Source organism: Rhyacophila brunnea, unplaced genomic scaffold (assembly GCF_057557595.1).
Source record: "Rhyacophila brunnea isolate RB1 unplaced genomic scaffold, BYU_Rbru_1.0 scaffold_6, whole genome shotgun sequence".
Classification (NCBI taxonomy): Eukaryota; Metazoa; Arthropoda; class Insecta; order Trichoptera; family Rhyacophilidae; genus Rhyacophila; species Rhyacophila brunnea.
This window is the reverse complement of record NW_028233276.1, coordinates 34,586,477-34,606,438: the sequence shown is the minus strand read 5'-3', so window position 1 is coordinate 34,606,438 and position 19,962 is coordinate 34,586,477. Positions and strand designations below refer to the sequence as shown.

Sequence of the window (19,962 nt, the reverse complement as noted above, 5' to 3'; positions counted from 1 at the left end):
TATATTATAAAAACGAATTATTTGTAATAAATCTAAATTTTTCAAAACACAGTATCTGTTCACCATTTTTTTTATAAATACTGAAAAAATGGGAAAGATTTTAACTTGGCAACGTCAAGAAGAGCAACAGTTATCGACATATTTGTGCTAGTATTCTCATATAGAAAAAAAAATCCCGAAATTTTATTTTCAAAGAACTTTACAACTTGGACAGTGAAATGAGTTTAATTAAAACTTTAGAAACAGTCAAGAGTTTATTTAAAAAAAAATCTTTACAACTCTCAATAAAGTGAGATTATTTGTAGTTGCAAGATAACGAAAACTCGAATGCAGTAGAATTTTGGACATAGCTTGCCTAAACCTGCCATGATCTAATAGCCATAAGAAAGTTGAAGAATTAAAAAATATATGTGTCAAAATTGTCAACACTGCCGAGCTGCCGAGTGCCGGATTGAAACAATGATTTTCGTGATGGTAGTTAGTACTTGCCGAAAAATATAATTATTACCGAAAGTAAGTAATTATTCTATTAGAAATTTCGTTTTTGTAGTAGTGTTTACTATAAAATGCGACTTTTAAGTAATTGAGTATTTATTTTAATTAATATCTTATGCGATTTCTGTTTTCTATTTTGTCATATAAATTAAACAATAATACTTAATGTATGAAATAAATTGATTGATGTGTATCAAACATTAAAATGTAAGTTAAAGATACTGTACTTTCTTTACAGTACAGTTATTGTGCTCGTTTGAAACATGAAAACACACTAAAAGTTAAGAGCATACTTAGTTAAACAGCAAATAATTTTCAGCAATAGATGGGACGTAATTTCGAAAGCGTTGCCAATCGGAGAGCGACAGTCGACCTGTGAGCACGTCAATTTGTTTTATGATGGCGTCTGAGGAATTAATTCTTAAATCGTGTAAAGATGACTAAAAATTGTTAGTATTTACTCGAAAAACAAAACATTTCAACGAATATATTATTATTATTACTTAAATAACAATAAACATAACATTAAGGGGAAGCTCTACAGAATCGGCCTTGAGAATTGAAAATATGATTTTTTTACATGTGGTCCATAATAACTGGTCTACTAGTTAATATAAAAAGGTTGCCGCCAATGTTTGTCTCAATAAACTCCCTCCAAGTGAAGCTTGTGAAGTGAAGCTATGGGGTGACCAAAAAATAGTACTTTCTAAATTCAATATGTTTATCAGTTCTTTGGTGTGAAGTATTGCAACTGATATGATGGATATGATGACTTTTTTGATTATGTGTTAGCCACGATATAAACTTAATAATATATTAATAACTTTGTAACCTGAAATTGTCCGAGAACTAAATATACGAAGGATGTTGACATACATATCTACCTACATTTTTATTTCATGTGCTATCCAAAAAACATTACTAATGAATAGTGTTTATTTGTAATGTTTAGGACCTACGTATTAAAAATAATAGGTATTGTTTAATTCTAATGCATATTTTTTAAAACGTAGAATTTAGTGTCTGCCTATTATAAAAAGAAAGTGACTTTTTATTGGCTGCGCAACTTCACTTTTATACTAGTGAAACAAGTGGTAGGAAGAAGCATTATTGTATGTAAAGCCAATGGGCGAAATAATTTATATCATGAGTGCCTAAAAATAATTATTAACATACAGTCACTAGACACATTATTTTTTTATTAGTCCATCCGACTGGCGGGCGACGCCAGGGCTGTCGACGCAATTAATTATATTGTACTTTTTAAATTTTATTTATAATATATTTTATTCAAGTTTTGTGCATCTAATGCCGGGTCCACACTGGCAACATGTCGCGCGACAACCTCGATAAATTTTACGATAATTATCATAATGGCTTAAGAAATTTTACGATAATTATCATACTTATCGTAAAATTTAACGAGGTTGCCGGCGACATGTTGCCAATGTGGACCCGGCATAATATCCACTGTGGTTCACGTAGTGGAATGGACCTGTTGTTTCTGGGGTCAACTAATTCAAGAAGTAAACACCCGTGATAGAATTTTTCCAGTTTTAGTTGCATTATATTCCAAAACTCATTTCCGATTTTATAAATGGAAATTTCTTGGTGTACATAGTAAACAAACCTACGAATAAAAAAAGACAGGAAGGAACATACTGATTCATCGCCATAAAAACTGGCAACCAAATTCGCCATTTTGGAAAGCGACGACTTTGCGTAAACAAATATCGCGTGGTCTGCACGTGTGAGGTAAACTTAAATAGGTAATTTTGTGTATTTTATGTTTGTGTATCATGCATTGTTGGCCATATTTTCCGGTCTTTCTTGATTGCCGTGACACAATATGTTCCTTCCAGTCTTTTTTATTCATAGAAAAAAACAGTATGTTCTATTAGTTATATAATGTATTATGAATCTGTAATAAAATAATACACAATTAAAATATTTTCAAATTGAAAAAAACACATTTTCCTAGCTTTGAGCCGTGCTCACTCATGAATGTCATTCTTCATTTAGGTAAGTATATACAAATTTTGATGTTATCTTGCAAATTAAACAGGTATCTGACCTTTTCACTATATTATACATGTACCTACATGCAAATGTAATGTTTTCAAATAATTAATATGGATTATATACCATCGTATTATTTTCTCGAAATCATAAACATACTATAATAGTATTTGAGTATCAACCTATGCTCAATTTGAATTAGGTAATAATAATAATATACCCGTAGATATATCAATAGTATATTTGCTACGATATCCACCCAAGTTATCGGTATGTACTTACAGGTTTGATTAAAAACTATGACGAAATTAACATTTTAAAAATATTAATCCTTATAATATTTTGACAGCCCTGTTTTCTGATCGGCGGACACGTGCAGTTGTTTATCAAATAATAATGTGTAAGACGGCCGACAATACCAATAATATTTTTTTTTTTTAAATAAAATCTCCGATGATTAGTGATTTTTGCGAAAATATCGATTTAAATTAACGTCCTAACGACGCCGATGTCCTTTTGATACTAGATTATATTTCAATCTCCTTCTCTTGAGCCCCCTCTTAAATGGACGCATGTTGAATTTGTATGACAAATTATGTTTTGTTCGTTGCGCGTCACTTGCACAATCTGCGCGTAGCGTAGTCGCGATTGTTTTAGACTATGCCTCAGCTGAAGTATAGCCTTAACACAACCTAGGTAGGTCCTGTAACACAAAATTAAGTTTTTTGGTTTGGCGTTCAGTGGGTTTCAGGTGTTTCTCTAAATGCCACGAACACAAAAAGGATATGGAGTAGTGTACTGTGTCTTTACCCCGGCAAAACTAGTTAATAGCATTGTTAATGGCATTTTTTTTTTTCAGCATGATCCGTATCACCGCTTTGAATGAAGAAACGGATGAAGAGAGCGGGTCAGAGGAAGAGGTAACAAAAGAAGCGCTAGAAGAAATCGCTCTCCAACAATATGCCAAAACATTAGAGCTGCAAAAGAAAGGTAATCTGAAAGATGCTCTCCAACTCCTGAAAGATCTTCTCGACACAGAGCTGTTGGACAAAGTGCAGAAGCCTGAAGTGAAAGAGAACGTATCGAGACCTCTTCTGAATCTTAAATATTTATGTTACCGAAATGTGGCATCGTTGTCCGCTCAACTGGGAGATAAAGAAGCGGCGGTCGAAGCTTATCTGGAGGCTTCGTCGCTTGACGATTCGGATGTCACACTTTGGTTTCGGCTCGGCAAATTGAGCTTGCAGTGTGAGAAGTACGACTTGGCTCTGTTCGCTTTTCAACGAGGAGTCGACTGCAATTCAAAGCACTGGCCCTGCCTGGATAACTTGATTATTGTATTATTAGGCCTAGGTGAATATAACGCCTGCATCTCGAATATTTATTTCGCTTTCGAGAGGGACCCAGAATATCTACGCGGCAGAGCTTATAGGAAACATATATTTACCGAATATCCATACATTAGAGAATATCTTTCGGTAATAAATCCAATATATAAATGGACCCCTGATATTGATGTGGATATCTGCGGAAAAGAATACGATTCATTAATATCTGAAGCAATTTCTATAAATGAAATCTACACGAAACAGATATTGGCCAGTCGAGTCGTGAGTAGACTGCCTGTATTATCACTACGTAAACCTATACTTCTGTTGACGTGGTTGAGTGTGGGCGAATCTTTAACCGATATGCACAAGCACATGTCGGATAATATGTTAAGTCATGCGTGCGTCGTGACTATGCGTCAGACCGACGATAAGGCGGTCGCCGAGTCCGCAACCGAAGCCGAACCCATGGAAGTCGACGCTTCAGAGTTGAATGCGACCGTTGAAGACGTCGAGCGGCCGACTGATGAAAAAATGGAGACGGAAACGGAAAAAGTAGTTTCCGAAAACGAAGACGCAGATAAAGCCGTCAACGATAATGAAAAAACTGATGTTGAAGTTGATAATGCGCAAGTTCAAGATGCTAATAAGTCCAGTAATGAAGGTAAAGATGCGAAGAAGAATGTCGGCCGCCGAAGAGGAAGCTCTCTAAGTTTCTTGGAGCAGTGGGAGTGGTGCAATAAGAGACGGTCGTCCCGTAAGAAGACTTCCAATCGGCCCGACAGAGTTGACGATACCATCTATGATGCATTGAAGCGGTTACTTCCGCAAAATTTACTATCCGACGAACTCAAGCAGGAGAAAGTTAAAGAATTCAATGGAGAAGATTCGTTGGACACCATGGACCTATACAAGCTCTTCGAAGAAAAAGAAAAGACCGCCTCAAACTCATTACCGGTGTTCAGTGACAGCGATCCGGAAGCGAACGAGAAATATTTTAACACTGAAAAAGAGGAGAAGGATGTTCAGGCTTTTATCGATAAATATGTTGAATCGCCGGCCGACATAATAACGACGCTCGATGAATTCCTTGTTATCTTATCTAATCTTTGGGAAACGACCTGGCCTCCGACCCTGGGAGACATCTACATGACTGCCAATCTCTGCGCCAAGCAACACTTCGACCCTCCTCTGGGGTATACTGACGATGAACTTTTGAAAACGTTTGTCAATATTAATTTACTTCATTTAGAATTGGGAGTGAGCAAAATGACCGACGACCCAACCTGCAAAGGGATTGTGGATCCTGATTTGGTCGATCTCATGAGAGTTCTATGCTCTAGAAAAAAATCTTTCGGAAGTGACGATTTCAACATAACTCTGAGGTATCTCTGGGTGAAGTGCCACGCGTTGCTCTTAGACGATGAGATGGAATTCGCATTAGACTGTCTCTATTACATTCTGGACGAATTCGATCACTCGGGAGAGAAAGGCAATGCATACTCGCTGCGGATTCCCAATTTTCTGAAAAGTTCCATCATCAGTAAGAATAGTGCAATTGAATTGCTAAAATCTCTCGAGCGAAATAAACACTTAGCAACGGTTTTGACTCTCTACAACACTGGAAAATATGAGGAAGTTCTGCCAATATTGCAAGATTCCTTCAAGCACTGCCAATTGCAAGCTAGCAAACGGGAGTGGTCGGCAATGGCACTGGATTGGGCCGGTCACCTGGTGACTCTTTTGGAAACGCTATGGGCTCTGGACAATACAGAAGAATGTTTCACCTGGGCTGTCCGCTGCCTCCACGAGGCCTTGAAACAGTTTTTGATGACGTTGCCAGGTAATTTTGAATACAACAAATGGTCGCTGACAGTCATGAAGATCCTCGTGAGCCTCGAGCACATATTGAAGCGGGAGGGCGGGACTCTTCTGAATATTTTACCCGAAAAGGTCATCGCTCGGTTTGTTCAAGACATCGTTCAAATAATTGTACATCAATTGGACGAGGCCAATGGCGCACAAGATATGCCGATCGACACAGTAGTGCCATGGATAATTCTCCACTTCATATTCCAGAGGGAGGAAGACTGCGGCAGAATAAAGAAGCCTCAGCCCGATGAGGAGCCGTCGGAGAAGGAGGAGATTCCTTCGTCACTGATGATCTTATTCCTAGGACACGACTATCTCGGCAAGAAGGGCTGGTGTTGCAATAATAACGGTCATCTATTATATTTTACCCTGAATGCTGTGATTCCACGCCTCCGATCGCCCGCGCTATCATCCGTCGTCGAAGCAGTGAGCCAGTACCTGGAGCAGAACATATTCTGTCTCTTCGGGCATCCCTCCAAGAAGACGAAGCTGCGGTATCTCGTTGACCATAATGTTATCCCTTTCAAGATCAATTGGAAACAGTCAGAACAAATATTCGAACTGTACAGACCCGAGGAAATGCCCGAGTTTAACTCGTACCGCCTCGGTTCCATTACGGCCGAAACGGAGCAATTGTTTCTGAGGATGCTCACTTTGTTGCCGGGAGCGTGTGATCCTCAACCCTACATCTCCGAAGTCATATCGTATATAGAAAGTAAAAAAGATAAACTTCCAGATGTCAATATCAATTTACCATACAAAATGCGTGATATATACTATCTTCTTGCTGATTTTTATCTCAAAAATAATGAAACCGTGAAAGCTCTTAAGTATTACGCTTATGATATTGTAATAAGTAAGAATCGTTTCGACTCGTGGGCGGGGATGGCCTTGGCGAGAGGCAGCTTGTTGGAAACCAAATTGAACTCTTGCGAGACTTTCAAAACTGAAATGGAATATTTGACTCGTGCGGCGGCAGTTGAACGGTGCTTCAAAAAAGCTCTCCAGATCGACTCGTCCCATTCGATGCTCTGGATCGAGTACGGCGCTTTCGTGTACGGCGTGCACTCTTTCTGCTCCCGCATGCTCAAGCAGGCCAGCGAGTCCCTTAGCATGGAGAGCTTCGAGGTCCTGGAAAACAGAAAAGAAAACATGCTCGACACCTCTCACAAATGCTTCGTGTCGGCGCACAAGGAGTGGATGAGTGAATTCGAAACCGAAGACAAGGGCCCCCAAGATGAACGCTGGCTGCACTACTACATGTTGGGTAAAATATCGGAAAAGAAAAATGAACCCCCGAATGTATATTTGGATCATTACACGAAAGCCGGTAAATTTTTGCAACAGAACAATGCGACATATCCTACAAAAATTAACTATAACAATCCCCAAAATTTATCCGTGGAAGCGCTTGAGATACATTATCGCATTCATGCCTCCATTCTGAAGTACATGGAACAGCATGAGAACAAAACTATCTCGATGGCAGACGGAAAAGCTTTCAAAAATTGCCTGGCTCAGTGTTCGACTGGTCCCTTTTCATTGAACAAGAAGGTGGTAAAAGATTCTCTCCCCGAAAAAGATGCCCCCGCAGTCCCCGTGATTGATGATACAGCCACTCCAGAAAAAACGACAAGCGAAGTCTCTGAACAACCGACATTAGGAAAAAGAGCAGCTGATGACGAAGCGAATAACCTGGAAGTCAAAAAGGTCAAACTTAATGACACTGTTATCCTTGAAAAAACTCCCGACGGTCCTTCAGAAAGTACTTCCCAACCTGCGGCCACATCAAGCGAAGTTCCGCTTGCAACGAAGAATGTAACAGTCGAAAGCGTTAACGACGATATTATAACTGTACCGAATACTTCTAATTTGGCAGAAATTGCTAACGATAAGGAACCTACAGTCATTGAAAATGTTCCTAATGAGATTGCTGAAACGCCAAACAGCGTTGAATCAACTAAATCGGTGCCAAATGATGAAGCAAAGAATGTTATTGAAAATGCAAATGGTGCCAACGTCCAAGGCGATAGTAAAGTCATTCCAGTTGTTGAAAAAGTAAGCGAAGTCACTAAAGCAAACACAGTCAAAGTGGCAGAGACAGAAGTCAGAAGAACTTCCCAAGAAAGCGCCACAACTAATACCGTTACTTCGAGGGAAAATTCGAGCAGTTCCAGCAGCTCTTCTTCCAGCTCAGATGATTCTTCGTCAGAGAGTAGCTCTGATTCAAGTGCGGACAGTGTTGAAGAAAAAACTACTTCGCAGAAGAATGCCCCCCGGGAGATGATTACGGAAGACATTGAAGAAGTCATCAAAATGTGTCTCGACGGTTTGGAAGACTGCGTCAGCAGATTCCCGCAGCATTACAAAGCGATCTATAGACTCGCCCATTATCATTTCTATTACAAGAAAGACAAAAATGTAGAGAGGTGCAGAGATTTAATGTTGTCGTTCATAACCGGAAGGGCGGGAAGCAAACTTCAAGGATTATTCTGCGAAAGAAAGAATAGCAATTTCTTCAATGGAATCTGGAGAATTCCCGCCAGTGAAGTCGACCGTCCGGGCAGTTTCGCTTCGCACATGAGCCGTTGCGTATTGATCACCATGGAAGTGTTGAAGGAGATTGATGATCACAAAACTTTATTGGACCTCTGTTTGCAGTTGCAAAGAACTCCGGACGCGGAGAAAAAATATCTGAGGGACTCGGAGAGAGGAGAGCTTTCCCAGCAAGCCTTCTCACTCTGCATACGATCTCTCAAAGCGCAGCTCGCCAAATTCAACACTCGACCCGACTTCTCGGCAAACCAGCCAGAAAAGAAAACGCTCTCCGGTCTCATGTTGGATATTTACCGAGCATACCAGAAAGTGCAGAAGCATGTGGCCTCCAAAAGTCAACAGTTCTCTGTTCTTTTGGTAGAATGTTATAAGTTGTCTACCGGGAATTCGATCGTCTCTGAACCTAGCAATCTGTTAGATCTCAGCGTAAAGCATTGCCAGTCTCTTATTTTGGCGTCGAAGCAGCAAGCTCAGGCGGCTATCGTAGCCAACGCGGCAGCTCAGACCGCCAATTCCGCCCCGGTGTCGGTTCCTGCGAAAAGAGTGGCGCAACCAAAACCTGCTATCATCCCTGCAAGTAGCTTTTTGCCGAATGCAGAACCTCTACCAACATATCCCAAGAATCCATATCAAGCAAATCCTTATGGCTCATATATGCCCGTAATAGACCCGAATCTCTTATCTGCTTTGAGTAACTTTGATCAAGCTGCGGCGACATTATCTTATGTATCGAACATGGAAAGCTTAGCTGGACTCGCCGGCATGACCGGCAGCTCTTATCAGACAGATTTAATTCGACAGTATATAGCTACCAGTTTGGATAATGCGTATCTGCAACAGATGAAACCTGTTTATAACCAAAGTACTAATAATTCCAAAGTGAAATCTGTAAATGCAGGCAAAAATTCCAAAATGCCTAACCAGCAAGCTCCTCCGAGGCAACAGACACCTTCTTCGTTTGTAAAGTATCCCATAAAGCATAAAACGCCTCCGAAGAATCCGCAGCCATTTACCAATTTCAATCAATCAAAATATGTATTGAAGAAGCAAACTCAGGGCGATGTCATGAGAAGCGTTTTGAATCAGTCAAATTTGGCATCCAGTTCTGTAAATACTGTACCGGCCCCTCCGAAAATGTTCACTATGGTTCCCGGCGACCCCGGCCCTGCAAAGACTGCTCATTCACCGGTTTCCCACACGCCGACTTCATCAGGCGCGGCTAAGCCTGCACATATGGTCACCACATCAACAGTCAGCGCGGCACTTCATACTAAACCGCCTATGCCCCATCAGCAAGTCAGTCCCGGAAAAACCTTACAGGAAAAGTTGGCAGAGAGACAAAAACAAAATCCGGGAGTGTCAAAGACTGGCAGTGCCACAAATGAAACTCCCGCCTATTCCGGAAAGATTCCATCTTCGTTAACAATAACCAAGGCTAATATTGTCCCCGGTAAGGCCAATGAAGATACTGTGCAGGTGTCGAATGAATCATTTTTGAAACCTGTCGTAAGGGACATAAAAAAATCTTTGCAATTTAATACGTCCGAACAACTGGCCAGACCTAAGAATATCATCGACACTTCGGAGGTTATCGTACTCGATGATGATTAAATTTCAATCATCTTGCTAAAAAAATATTTATGTCTCATATTGATGGCATGACATTTTGTACTTTTAGCTTGTAGTGTTACGTAATTAGCAATTTAACCCTTCGAATGCTAAATGATATATCGTTGTTTATAATACCAGTGAGAAATGCTAACCATGATCGTTGTCAATGTCAAAATGCTTAGAATTGTAAATTATTTTGGGAACTTTGTACCGTGCCATTATCACACCGTTTTTTTTATTAGGTTTGCTTTACATGTTTAATTACTTTATTTATCAAATTTTATTTATGTATAGTCCCAATATTGCAGCTTGATTTGATATAAATAAAAAGGATTTCAAGTTAAACACATTTATATTTTTTTTAAAAAATCGATGTTTTTTAAAATAGATATAAAAAATATTAAAACTATGGATTGGTCAAAAATCTCTTAGGTGATGCTTATAAAACTTAATAAACTAAATTTTAATAATAAATATGACCATAAAATATAATATGTAATAGTAGGGTGCGGTCCGATTCAACAAATTCACATTTTATTACATTTTTTACAATTGTAAGTTTATCTTTGACTTAAAATAAAAAATATTTTTATTTTTAATGTTTTCAGATACATATTTATTAATTAATACAGTTGAAATTGTAAATTATCAAAAAAAAATCTCAAATTGCAAGCTTTGTATTTTTCCGCTAGGTGCCTCTTTAAAAACGGCTCAGTAAAGGCTTCACCTTAAGGCGTCATTAGTGTTCATCAATGTAAGGACATACCTATTATTATTATTGTGTCCTATTCTGAATAATATAATCAAAACATAAAGAATTAAGTGAAACAAGTGTAAATAATCTGAGGTTATTGGCAATTATCCAATCAATATAACGGGTTATCAGAATTATACTACCGGCAATTTATTTGGTTATGCTGACAAAACTATAGAATGACCTTTCTTTCGAAGTCGAGCATAGAAAATTGTGGGTGTGTGACAAATTATAAAAGCAGCTTGTGAAATGTATCTACATCTACCCTCAATTGGCAATTTTTCAGGCAATTTGAAAATCGTATATTGTGTTTGAAAATACCTTATTTTTTTTATTAACAATAATAAATTATTATAAATCATTGCATTTCTCGCTGGGAATTTAAAAAACATTGTAACAGTGAAAAGGTTAAGTCTGATATTTGTATAAGTTTACATTAATAAAACATAATCTAAAATCTTTATGCTTTAAGTTAATTGTTTTATTTTTGACATAAATAATTGGAACTGACTTTAGGTAAGGAAAATAAAAGAGCGCTGTTTATTTTATAAAAATGTTTTAGGTATTATTTGGATATATGACTAATTAACTATTAAGTAAAATTACAATAATAATAATAGAATAGCAACTTATAATATTTTTAATTGATTTTGTTTTAATTTTTAACAGAAAATACCACTGTCAATTATTATAAGATAATTCTTTCAGAACGGGACAATATTCATAAAGAATAGAATTAATAATATTATAAAGCTGGTCATAAGAATTAACAATTAATTATTATGATGACTACAATACTCGATATTCATAAAAATCAATCAGGGCAACACTTATGTTCCAGTCCAACGCAACTGTAATGATGTACAATATAAACAGTAGTGGAAGTGGCAGCAAGAGATGTCTAGTATTCTGAAGAATTGGTAAGCCTGTAAAAATAATAATACAAAACTGATAAAACATTTCAATTAATAATTGGTCATATCTGAATTTGAATCTTATATTGTATGAAGACAATAATTAAGGTCGAGATGCATAGAATGACACAAATCACTACATGCTATTAAGATGAATAACAGTTAGCACTAAAGTACACGTTAGAGTAAAGCTCGACGGATAACCTGAAAATCTGATATCGGTTATTTTTTAACCAGAAATTTAAAGTTTTAAATATTGTTAACTTGTTTTGAGTATCGATTATATATGCAAACATGAAAGATAACCAATATTAAATAATATTATTCTCACAGTTAACATTTACAGTTGTCAGTGGCGAAAGGTGGAGGTAGTTTGTTAAGATTCGACATAAATAGTGCACACTAACTTTATCAGTCAAATGTATCTGTTTTCATTGAACTAAGACTACAGTGCGTAGATAATGTTTGTTAATTTTTAAAATTCAATTAACTCTGCCTAATCCAAGTCATAGACAATAGTCAAAAAATATTCATTTATTTATAAAATAATTAAAATTATGCCATTAAACCATACATATTAGATAGAAGATTTTTTTTATCGATAGTGGCTTAATGAATTTAAAACTAGCTAACACCATCTGTAATATATATCTTTAATTCAACGACAACAAATAAATATGACTAAAAAAGTGTACAATATTTTTGTCAGATTGCCCATAGCATACCTAAACTTACTATTATGATTTGATTTAGGCAGGGTTTAATTGAATTTAAATAAATAATTTCAAAATAAGGAAATTCATTGCCATATCAAAAAAAATCACAAATGGGGTAATATAGGTATGCTGTATCCGCGAATGCCTATTCATGCAAACCACTGATAATGCAGCCATTAAATTACATATTTAAAGTTATTAACAATTAATTTAGTATTATTCAATTTATATTGTGCAGTTTCATTCTTTTAGCATTGTATGTCAATTAAAAAATATTTTAAACGGGAAATCGAAATTTAAAAAATGGCAACAATTATGATTGCGGAACACCATACTACGTTACTAATTGAGATTTTCGCAGGTATCATTCTATTTTGATCTATGCATGTAAATTTGATGTTGGTATGATGACGGCCTAAAACAACAAGAACTGTAATGAAATACATACGGAGTTGTACGACTTGAAGCGGAGTTTGGACTACAGGAATTCAAATGAACTTTTTCTATTACAAGATTTGAAAGCAATTTCCAGAATTATTTTAGTAACCTACTTATAGAAAAATGAATATCCTCAGCGTTGAGAACACTTTGCATATTGCATTAAATTGCTAACTACAGATACTTACAGCTGTAACCCAAGAATGTGATATAAACATAGTAGAAAATGCCCATCAGCCAAAAGAAATTTCCAACGATGCATGATAAATAGCTATCACCACTCAGAAAATCTGAAACGAAAAAATTAGATCAGGCTCTATTCTACTAGTATAATTACTTTACCATACAATTGGGCTCCCCCAGGAATGAAAAAAATACAAATTATTTAGATGAATGGAATATTTCTTCTTCGGGTCCATACAACTGAGGAACGTGACCCAGATTATTTGGCTGTCAAACAGCCTTTTCAAAGGGTTGGCTCACTTCACTCAGCATTCTACCACGGCATATCTAAAAGACAAGACAGCGCAGACGACACAAGCAAACACTAATAAATATTACTGTAAGGCACACATGCAACGCACATTCGATAACCACTTGTGGTTGCGACAGGTCGAAAGATTATCCATAAAAATTTATTTTTGATAAGGCGTCAGGTGGACACCAATATCTGTAGTACCACTGACTTCTGCATTTACTGCAAACCCCCACACTTTTCCGGCTAAGTACTCCATAGCCAGATACTCAGCACTATATTCTAGCAAACACCTATTACTATGGGTTCTCACCTTGCGACCTGTCGCATCCACAAGTAATTATCGAATGTGCGTAGCATAAGCTTAATCGGTTATAACTAGGGATTCCAATCCCGGGATCCCGAGCTATTTTCGATACCTATGAATCCCGGGATTGATAAACATAATCCCGGGATTTCGGGATTGATTTTTTTATCAATTTTTATGGAAAATAAAATAAAAGCGAAAATATACTTTTAATAAAAAATAACTACATTAGAAATAAACTGAGTTTGAATGAAGTTTGATTTATACCCATGTGTAGGTTGCCGATACATTTTATTTTTTCACATAAAGTATTAAAAATGAGAAAGATTGGAAAAAAACAATACTTCGCACTTTTAACAAAGTAATTCCACCATGATATCATACTTTTTACGGCAGTTTCATATTTGGCTGACTAATTAGATTTATGAAGCGGAAAGGCCATAAGTACGCCATGATTATTTGCTTTACTATTTTAAATCTCGCTAATCCATTCATTATGTCTTTACTATCAGAAACAGCAATCTCATATTAAATTCACATTATTATTTATATTACAATATTTTTTACTCCATTAAACTTGTGTATTTCCAAGATTGGACGTATACAATATTAACAATACATGTCTTAAATAGTATAAATTATACTAGATTTATTTTTGACCGATTTTATCAATGTTATTTGTAAATATTAAAATTTTATATTAACAATGGAAAAAAAATGCTAATCCCGGGACCAGTCCCGGGATTGTCAAATTGTAATCCCGAAATCAGAATTTTGGCTTGGGATTGGATTCCCTAGTTATAACTATTAGGATTGTTATTGTCCGCTTGTGGATGACACAATGTCATGTTTTTTAGACATGCCAGTCAGAATATCAAAGGAAACATTGGATGCTTCAGATGATTGTACCACTCCATGAGTGCCACGGGTCTTCCACTGACACAGACCTTGTGGCTCGTAGAATGCCGAGTGGAGTGGGACCAACCTTTTGAGAGGGCTATTCGACAGCTATATTATCCAGGTCAGGATCCTCAATTATGAGGTCCTGATGAAGAAGAAATATTCCAATCACATAAATTATTTGTATTTCTTCCCACCTTATATGTGCGCCTAATTAAGGAGTGCAAAGGGGGAATATTTAAACATGCAAAAATTGTGATACATATTTCTTTGAGAAAGTATTTTATTAAACACGGTCATGCTGATTGCATTCATGTCAAAAATCTCAATCTTATGTCATATAGTCTGGGAGCAGCATAATTGAATTAGACATCACTAAAGCAATAATGCTGACAGTCCCACAATGGCCGAGCGGCTAAAGTGTCGGCTTATAATGTAGTGGGTTCCGGGTTCGAATCCTGGGTCTGGCAAATACACACATTATTTTTCAATGTGTGTTTGGAGTCAGAGTATGGACCTAATAGGTTGAACATGTGACGAACATCCATTTCTCATAAAAACAAAAATCTGTTAATATAAACCTCCACTCTGTGCAGGCCCATATTATGATCTTATTAGGTTCGGATCTGGATAACGTAAAAGTACTATCACTTGACACTTGAGCAACTTCTATCTAATGGTCATACAAGTTAAGGACCTGTGGTCCACAAAGTAAAAATAAGAACACGGACATAGTTCATGGGAAAAAAATATATTGAAATGTAAAAATATAAAAACTTTAATATTCTTACTATTAAATAATATAAATAATATTAATTGGAAACAATGTAGGATCGTCAGTGGGGGGAAGAACGCATTCAAATGCACATCAAAAGCATATCCCCATTCAACATCAGCTCCAAATGGATCTCTTCTGAGATATTTATTTGTAACATACCTACAACAATAAAAATATTTTAATTTATCAACTATATTTAAGGCGGATACTCCACCTATCAGTGGGTCTATTCTATGCTTATCGACCGCTAAAGTGATAAAGTGAAAAATATTATCAAACTTAGGGTAGGTTTGTATCAAAATATTAGCACTTATTGTAACAATTACACGAAGCCGGTTTTTATTGTTGCAATAAGTGCTATATTTTAACAGCACCTATCTTGCTGCTGTTAAAATATCGCACTTATTGCAACAATAAAAACCGGCTTCGTGTAATTGTTACAATAAGTGCTAATATTTTGATACAAACCTACCCTAAGTTTGATACTATTTATCAATTTAGTGTTCGATAAGTATAGAATAGACCCACAGAGGCACATAGCGGAAAAATACAATGCTTGCAATTTGAGACATTTTTTTGATAATATACTTTTTAACATACCTATTTTAACAATTAATAAATACGTACCTATCTAAAAACATTAATAAATACGTACCTATCTAAAAACATTAAAATGAAAAGTATTAATACTTTCGACCGAAGGTACTTGATGGAACATGAATTTAAATTCTAATGGATTCAAACTCTGTACTATTCCATTTAAGTCGTTTCTCGCGACCCGGGTTTCGCCTTTCGGCATCTTCAGGCGTAGTGTACACTCACCAAAGGCAAACACATACTGACAACGAACACTCGTTAGTTAAGAGTGTATACGACGCCTGAAGATGCCGAAAGGCGAAACCCGGGTCGCGAGAAACGACTTAAATGGAATAGTACAGAACTTGAATCCATTAGAATTTAAAATGAAAAGTATTTTTATATTTAAAGTCAAAGATAAACTTACAGGCGTCGTGTACACTCACCAAAGGCAAACACACACTGACAACGAACACTCGTAGAATTAAGAGTGTTCGTTGTCAGTGTGTGTTTGCCTTTGGTGAGTGTACACGATGCCTGAAGATGCCGAAAGGTGAAACCCGGTACGCGAGAAACGACTTAAATGGAATAGTAAAGAGCTTGAATTCATTAGAATTTAAAAAGAAAAGTATTTTTATATTAAAGTCAAAGATAAACTTACAATTTAAAAAAAAACCTTATAAAATGTAAATTTGTTAAAGGATCCCATCCAGCGTTGCCAACTGTAGTTGACAAAAACATGCCAGACGGGGTATGAAAACAAGCTATTTGGCAGGAAAAAATGCGAGATTTTCTGAAAATAAATTTCCAGGTAAATCTATTTATTCTACGAAGTTAATATCTTTGCTTTCGCGTTTCGAAAAAAAAGTGCAAAAATCGAAAAAATGTTGATACGTGTAAAAACCACACATTTTAAGAGATATTTCAAAATTGACAACAGATACCTATATTGTGTCAACGGCGTTCAAGTTTCGTTTCATGTTTGAAGACGAGAGCTTCTTTCTTGTAGGACAGATATAGATAATTAAAGAACGTTAAGATTAATAGTTATTTTTACATTATTATTTTACATACGCAGAGATTCGGAATAAGATACAAAAACATTAAATAATGCATGAAATTGTTTCATCGTGTTTTATTTCTCACTAAAATAGGTACCGACCTACCTGCGTTAAGTATCTGATAGTCAGAAATTTGATGCGCAGAAAATAAATAAACCAAATATCTAGCGTTTTTTTCAACAAATTTAAAGCTGTTGAATGCATCAAAAAACGCTAGTAAAAATGCCGCAAACCAGATGCGTTTTTTGCAAGCTAGATGCCTATCGAAAAATACTAGATCTGGCAAGAAAAACACTAAATTGGCAACGCTGATCCCATCTTATTATTACACATGAGGGCTCTAAAAACAAAAATGGTAGTTTCCATATTTTTTTAAATATTAGCAAGTCAAGAAAAATGTCTTATGTCTCTCTCATAGGTATAATTAACATTTATTAGTACTTGTGTAGGTATATTATAATAATTTGTAAACTCACCATAAAATAGTAGCTACTATGATTGCAGCTCCAATGAAATCAACAAAGATTACATAAAGTAGAAAAAAGATGAATTGAATAAATCCTAAGCCCAACACATATGCGAATACAATTGATGACACTGAAATCAAAAAACAATTTCAAAAGAGTAATTTACTATATCTTTGCAGATCTATTCCAACTATGCAATACTTGTATTACGGTTATTTAAAAGGCAGTACCTAACCATGTTTCGTTCGAATTTCAAACTCGTGCTTGGTCAATGCAATGGCACGCTTGCGCAATACGCTGTCGTTGACATCACATTAAAATTTCAGCTCGAGCGGTTATCTAATTAACATACTTTAAGTGTTATTTCAAGCATTTTAAATCAAAATTTTGCATGTATTTTGATTCATAAATCAGAAGAATTTTTTCAATGCCATGGCGAAATAGGTGGTCAATCTTATTGACCGACTCAGTTAAGCATACAATTAGTTCGTCTTTTCAATGGATTTACCACTGACTTAGTGGTAAATCATCAATTCCATAATTTGACTAAAAATCACACCCTTTACTCAAGAGTTTCTCAATTTGTTTTTGGACGACCCCCTTCAGAGCACATATCAAATTACATCAGTCTTTAAAAAAATATTACATTTTGCTATAAGTGATACAAATAGAAAACTAAATTGAGATGTTAATTTTTATACAAGCAGAATATATTACTACTTTAAAACACATAAAATGACACTTGAGAAAAACCATTTAAATGCAATACAAATATGATATTTAAAAGATACCAACTGATTACTTATCAGTCAAAACTGAATGAAGTGAGATATGTACCCTATGCTATTCATGATTCCTATGCATCTTGTCCTACAGAGATAACTCCTTTGCCTCAGTTTCCAGTTGATAGTTTAATAAATGTTTTTCTTAAATATTTTTTATTAGTGAAATCTGAATACTTAATCGTTTTTTAGTGAAATCCAATAATTGGTTTATGGATAATAGAAGTTCTATTGCAGCAATTAAATTAATATGAAAATACTTACAGCAAAGCCATATGCTCAATAAAACTAGAAATGCAGGATCGTCTCTGGCAAACTGTGATTTTGTTTCTAAAAATAAATTAACATTCATTATTATCATTAGGCCAGGACTCGAAATGGATCGGAGCGCCGTTTCGGTTCGTAAAATCGATAAAATTATCGCTCTGTCTCGTGGAAAAAAAATATTTGACAGTCTGAGCTATATAGGCCAATAAAAAATCTTACATACTTATTTTTATAAAATACACATATAATTTGATAACGATATTCGAGCGCTCCGGTTCGTAAAGTTTTCCATTTCGAGTGCTGCATTAGCCTAAGAATCAGCTTCATAAACAAAATTATTAAAACCATTTTATTCATGAACAGAGGAATTTTACCGAACTGTGGAATACAAACCGGTGTGTCACAGAATAAGGGGTGAGGGTTATAGCTCTGGTTATCAGTTGATGCCATCAACATATTGTCTGTTTATTATTGTAAAAGATCTTTAAGTTACCGGTGAAGATAGTAAGTATTCCATATCAGTTTTGTGGTTGTGGTCTTATTTTTGGGTTACAGTAGGTTGTATTAGGTTTTGTCTTTTACGTCACAAAAACGATATGTGCAGAAATGGTGATTTAATATTATAATAAATATATTCGTAAGTGACAAGGTAATAAACAGGTATACCCACCAATTTTTCCAAACAAATTCACGATTATATTAAAAAAGTGAGTATACAGTTTTCTTGCAATATTACGAAATAACTATTATTTGTGTTTAATTCAGGATACTTACGTTTTCTATATTGAAAGTTTCGATATACTTTTTGTGGTGCAATAAACAAATAAACCATCTGCCAAAGTGCGTATTCAAAATCCATTTGCTCAAACTTTATAATCCTTCGGAGGTATTTGTAACGCTTTGAAGATGCGGTGAGACAATTCAACTGATAATTTGCTGGTGCTGGTAATGGCGAAGTGCTCCGTGGAAAGCTTCCAGAGCCTTCACTTGGAGTGGGTGAAGTTGGATACTTCATGATGACGTTTATATTAAATGATCACCGATCCTATCAGTTAACTGCTATCTTGACCGCTTGGTTAGACAATCAATATACACTCTTTAGCTTATAATATTCATTACACCAATCAAATAATAGACATCGAAGAATTAAATAGTTGAGGTTTTTAATTTGTACTAGTTAACCAAATAAGTGACATCTTATTTTGACATATACAACGTCGACAGTTGCCACTACTAAAATTAAAATATTATTTATAATAAAAGTCACAGGATACAATAATAGTCCAAGTTAAGTTTTTTATAAATGTATATTTACGGCGTGTCAGAACAAAATAGGTAGATATTTGCTATGCACAAATACATTATTATAAAAAAGATATAGTTATTTTAACTCTCCATTGTTAAGATCAGTGAATAATAAATATTATTAAATATTATTAGTATCTACACTTTCAACAGTAGGTAATTTAAATATTATTAAAAAAAATAAGTTAAGTAATTTACTAGTCATAACAATTAATTAATAATAAAAATCATTCATAAAAATAAATATTAAAATTCATTTTAAAGCCTGCATAATAGCAACATTGCCAGCATATTAAACTTTTTTATATTGGCGTTACTACTTAATGTACGTACATGTTTTA

The 19,962-nt window shown here is 35.5% G+C and overlaps 2 protein-coding genes across 2 annotated transcripts; one reads left to right on the top strand and one right to left on the bottom strand.

Moving 5' to 3' along the window:
* Positions 1–406: 406 nt before the first annotated feature.
* LOC147065606 (calcineurin-binding protein cabin-1-like) lies at positions 407–10,217 on the top strand. Its single transcript, XM_085956965.1, has 2 exons — positions 407–513; positions 3,374–10,217. Exon 2 carries the CDS (start codon positions 3,375–3,377, stop codon positions 9,879–9,881), a length of 6,507 nt encoding a protein of 2,168 aa, XP_085813091.1. The 5' UTR covers positions 407–513; position 3,374; the 3' UTR covers positions 9,882–10,217.
* Positions 10,218–11,182: 965 nt separating this feature from the next.
* On the bottom strand, positions 11,183–19,551 carry Unc50 (Unc50 RNA binding protein). Its single transcript, XM_085956527.1, has 6 exons — positions 19,091–19,551; positions 18,314–18,379; positions 17,277–17,397; positions 15,177–15,322; positions 12,892–12,993; positions 11,183–11,561 (listed from the first exon to the last, which is right to left on the bottom strand). The coding sequence occupies exons 1-6, from the start codon at positions 19,329–19,331 to the stop codon at positions 11,425–11,427; spliced, it is 813 nt and encodes a 270-aa protein (XP_085812653.1). The 5' UTR covers positions 19,332–19,551; the 3' UTR covers positions 11,183–11,424.
* Positions 19,552–19,962: the final 411 nt, after the last annotated feature.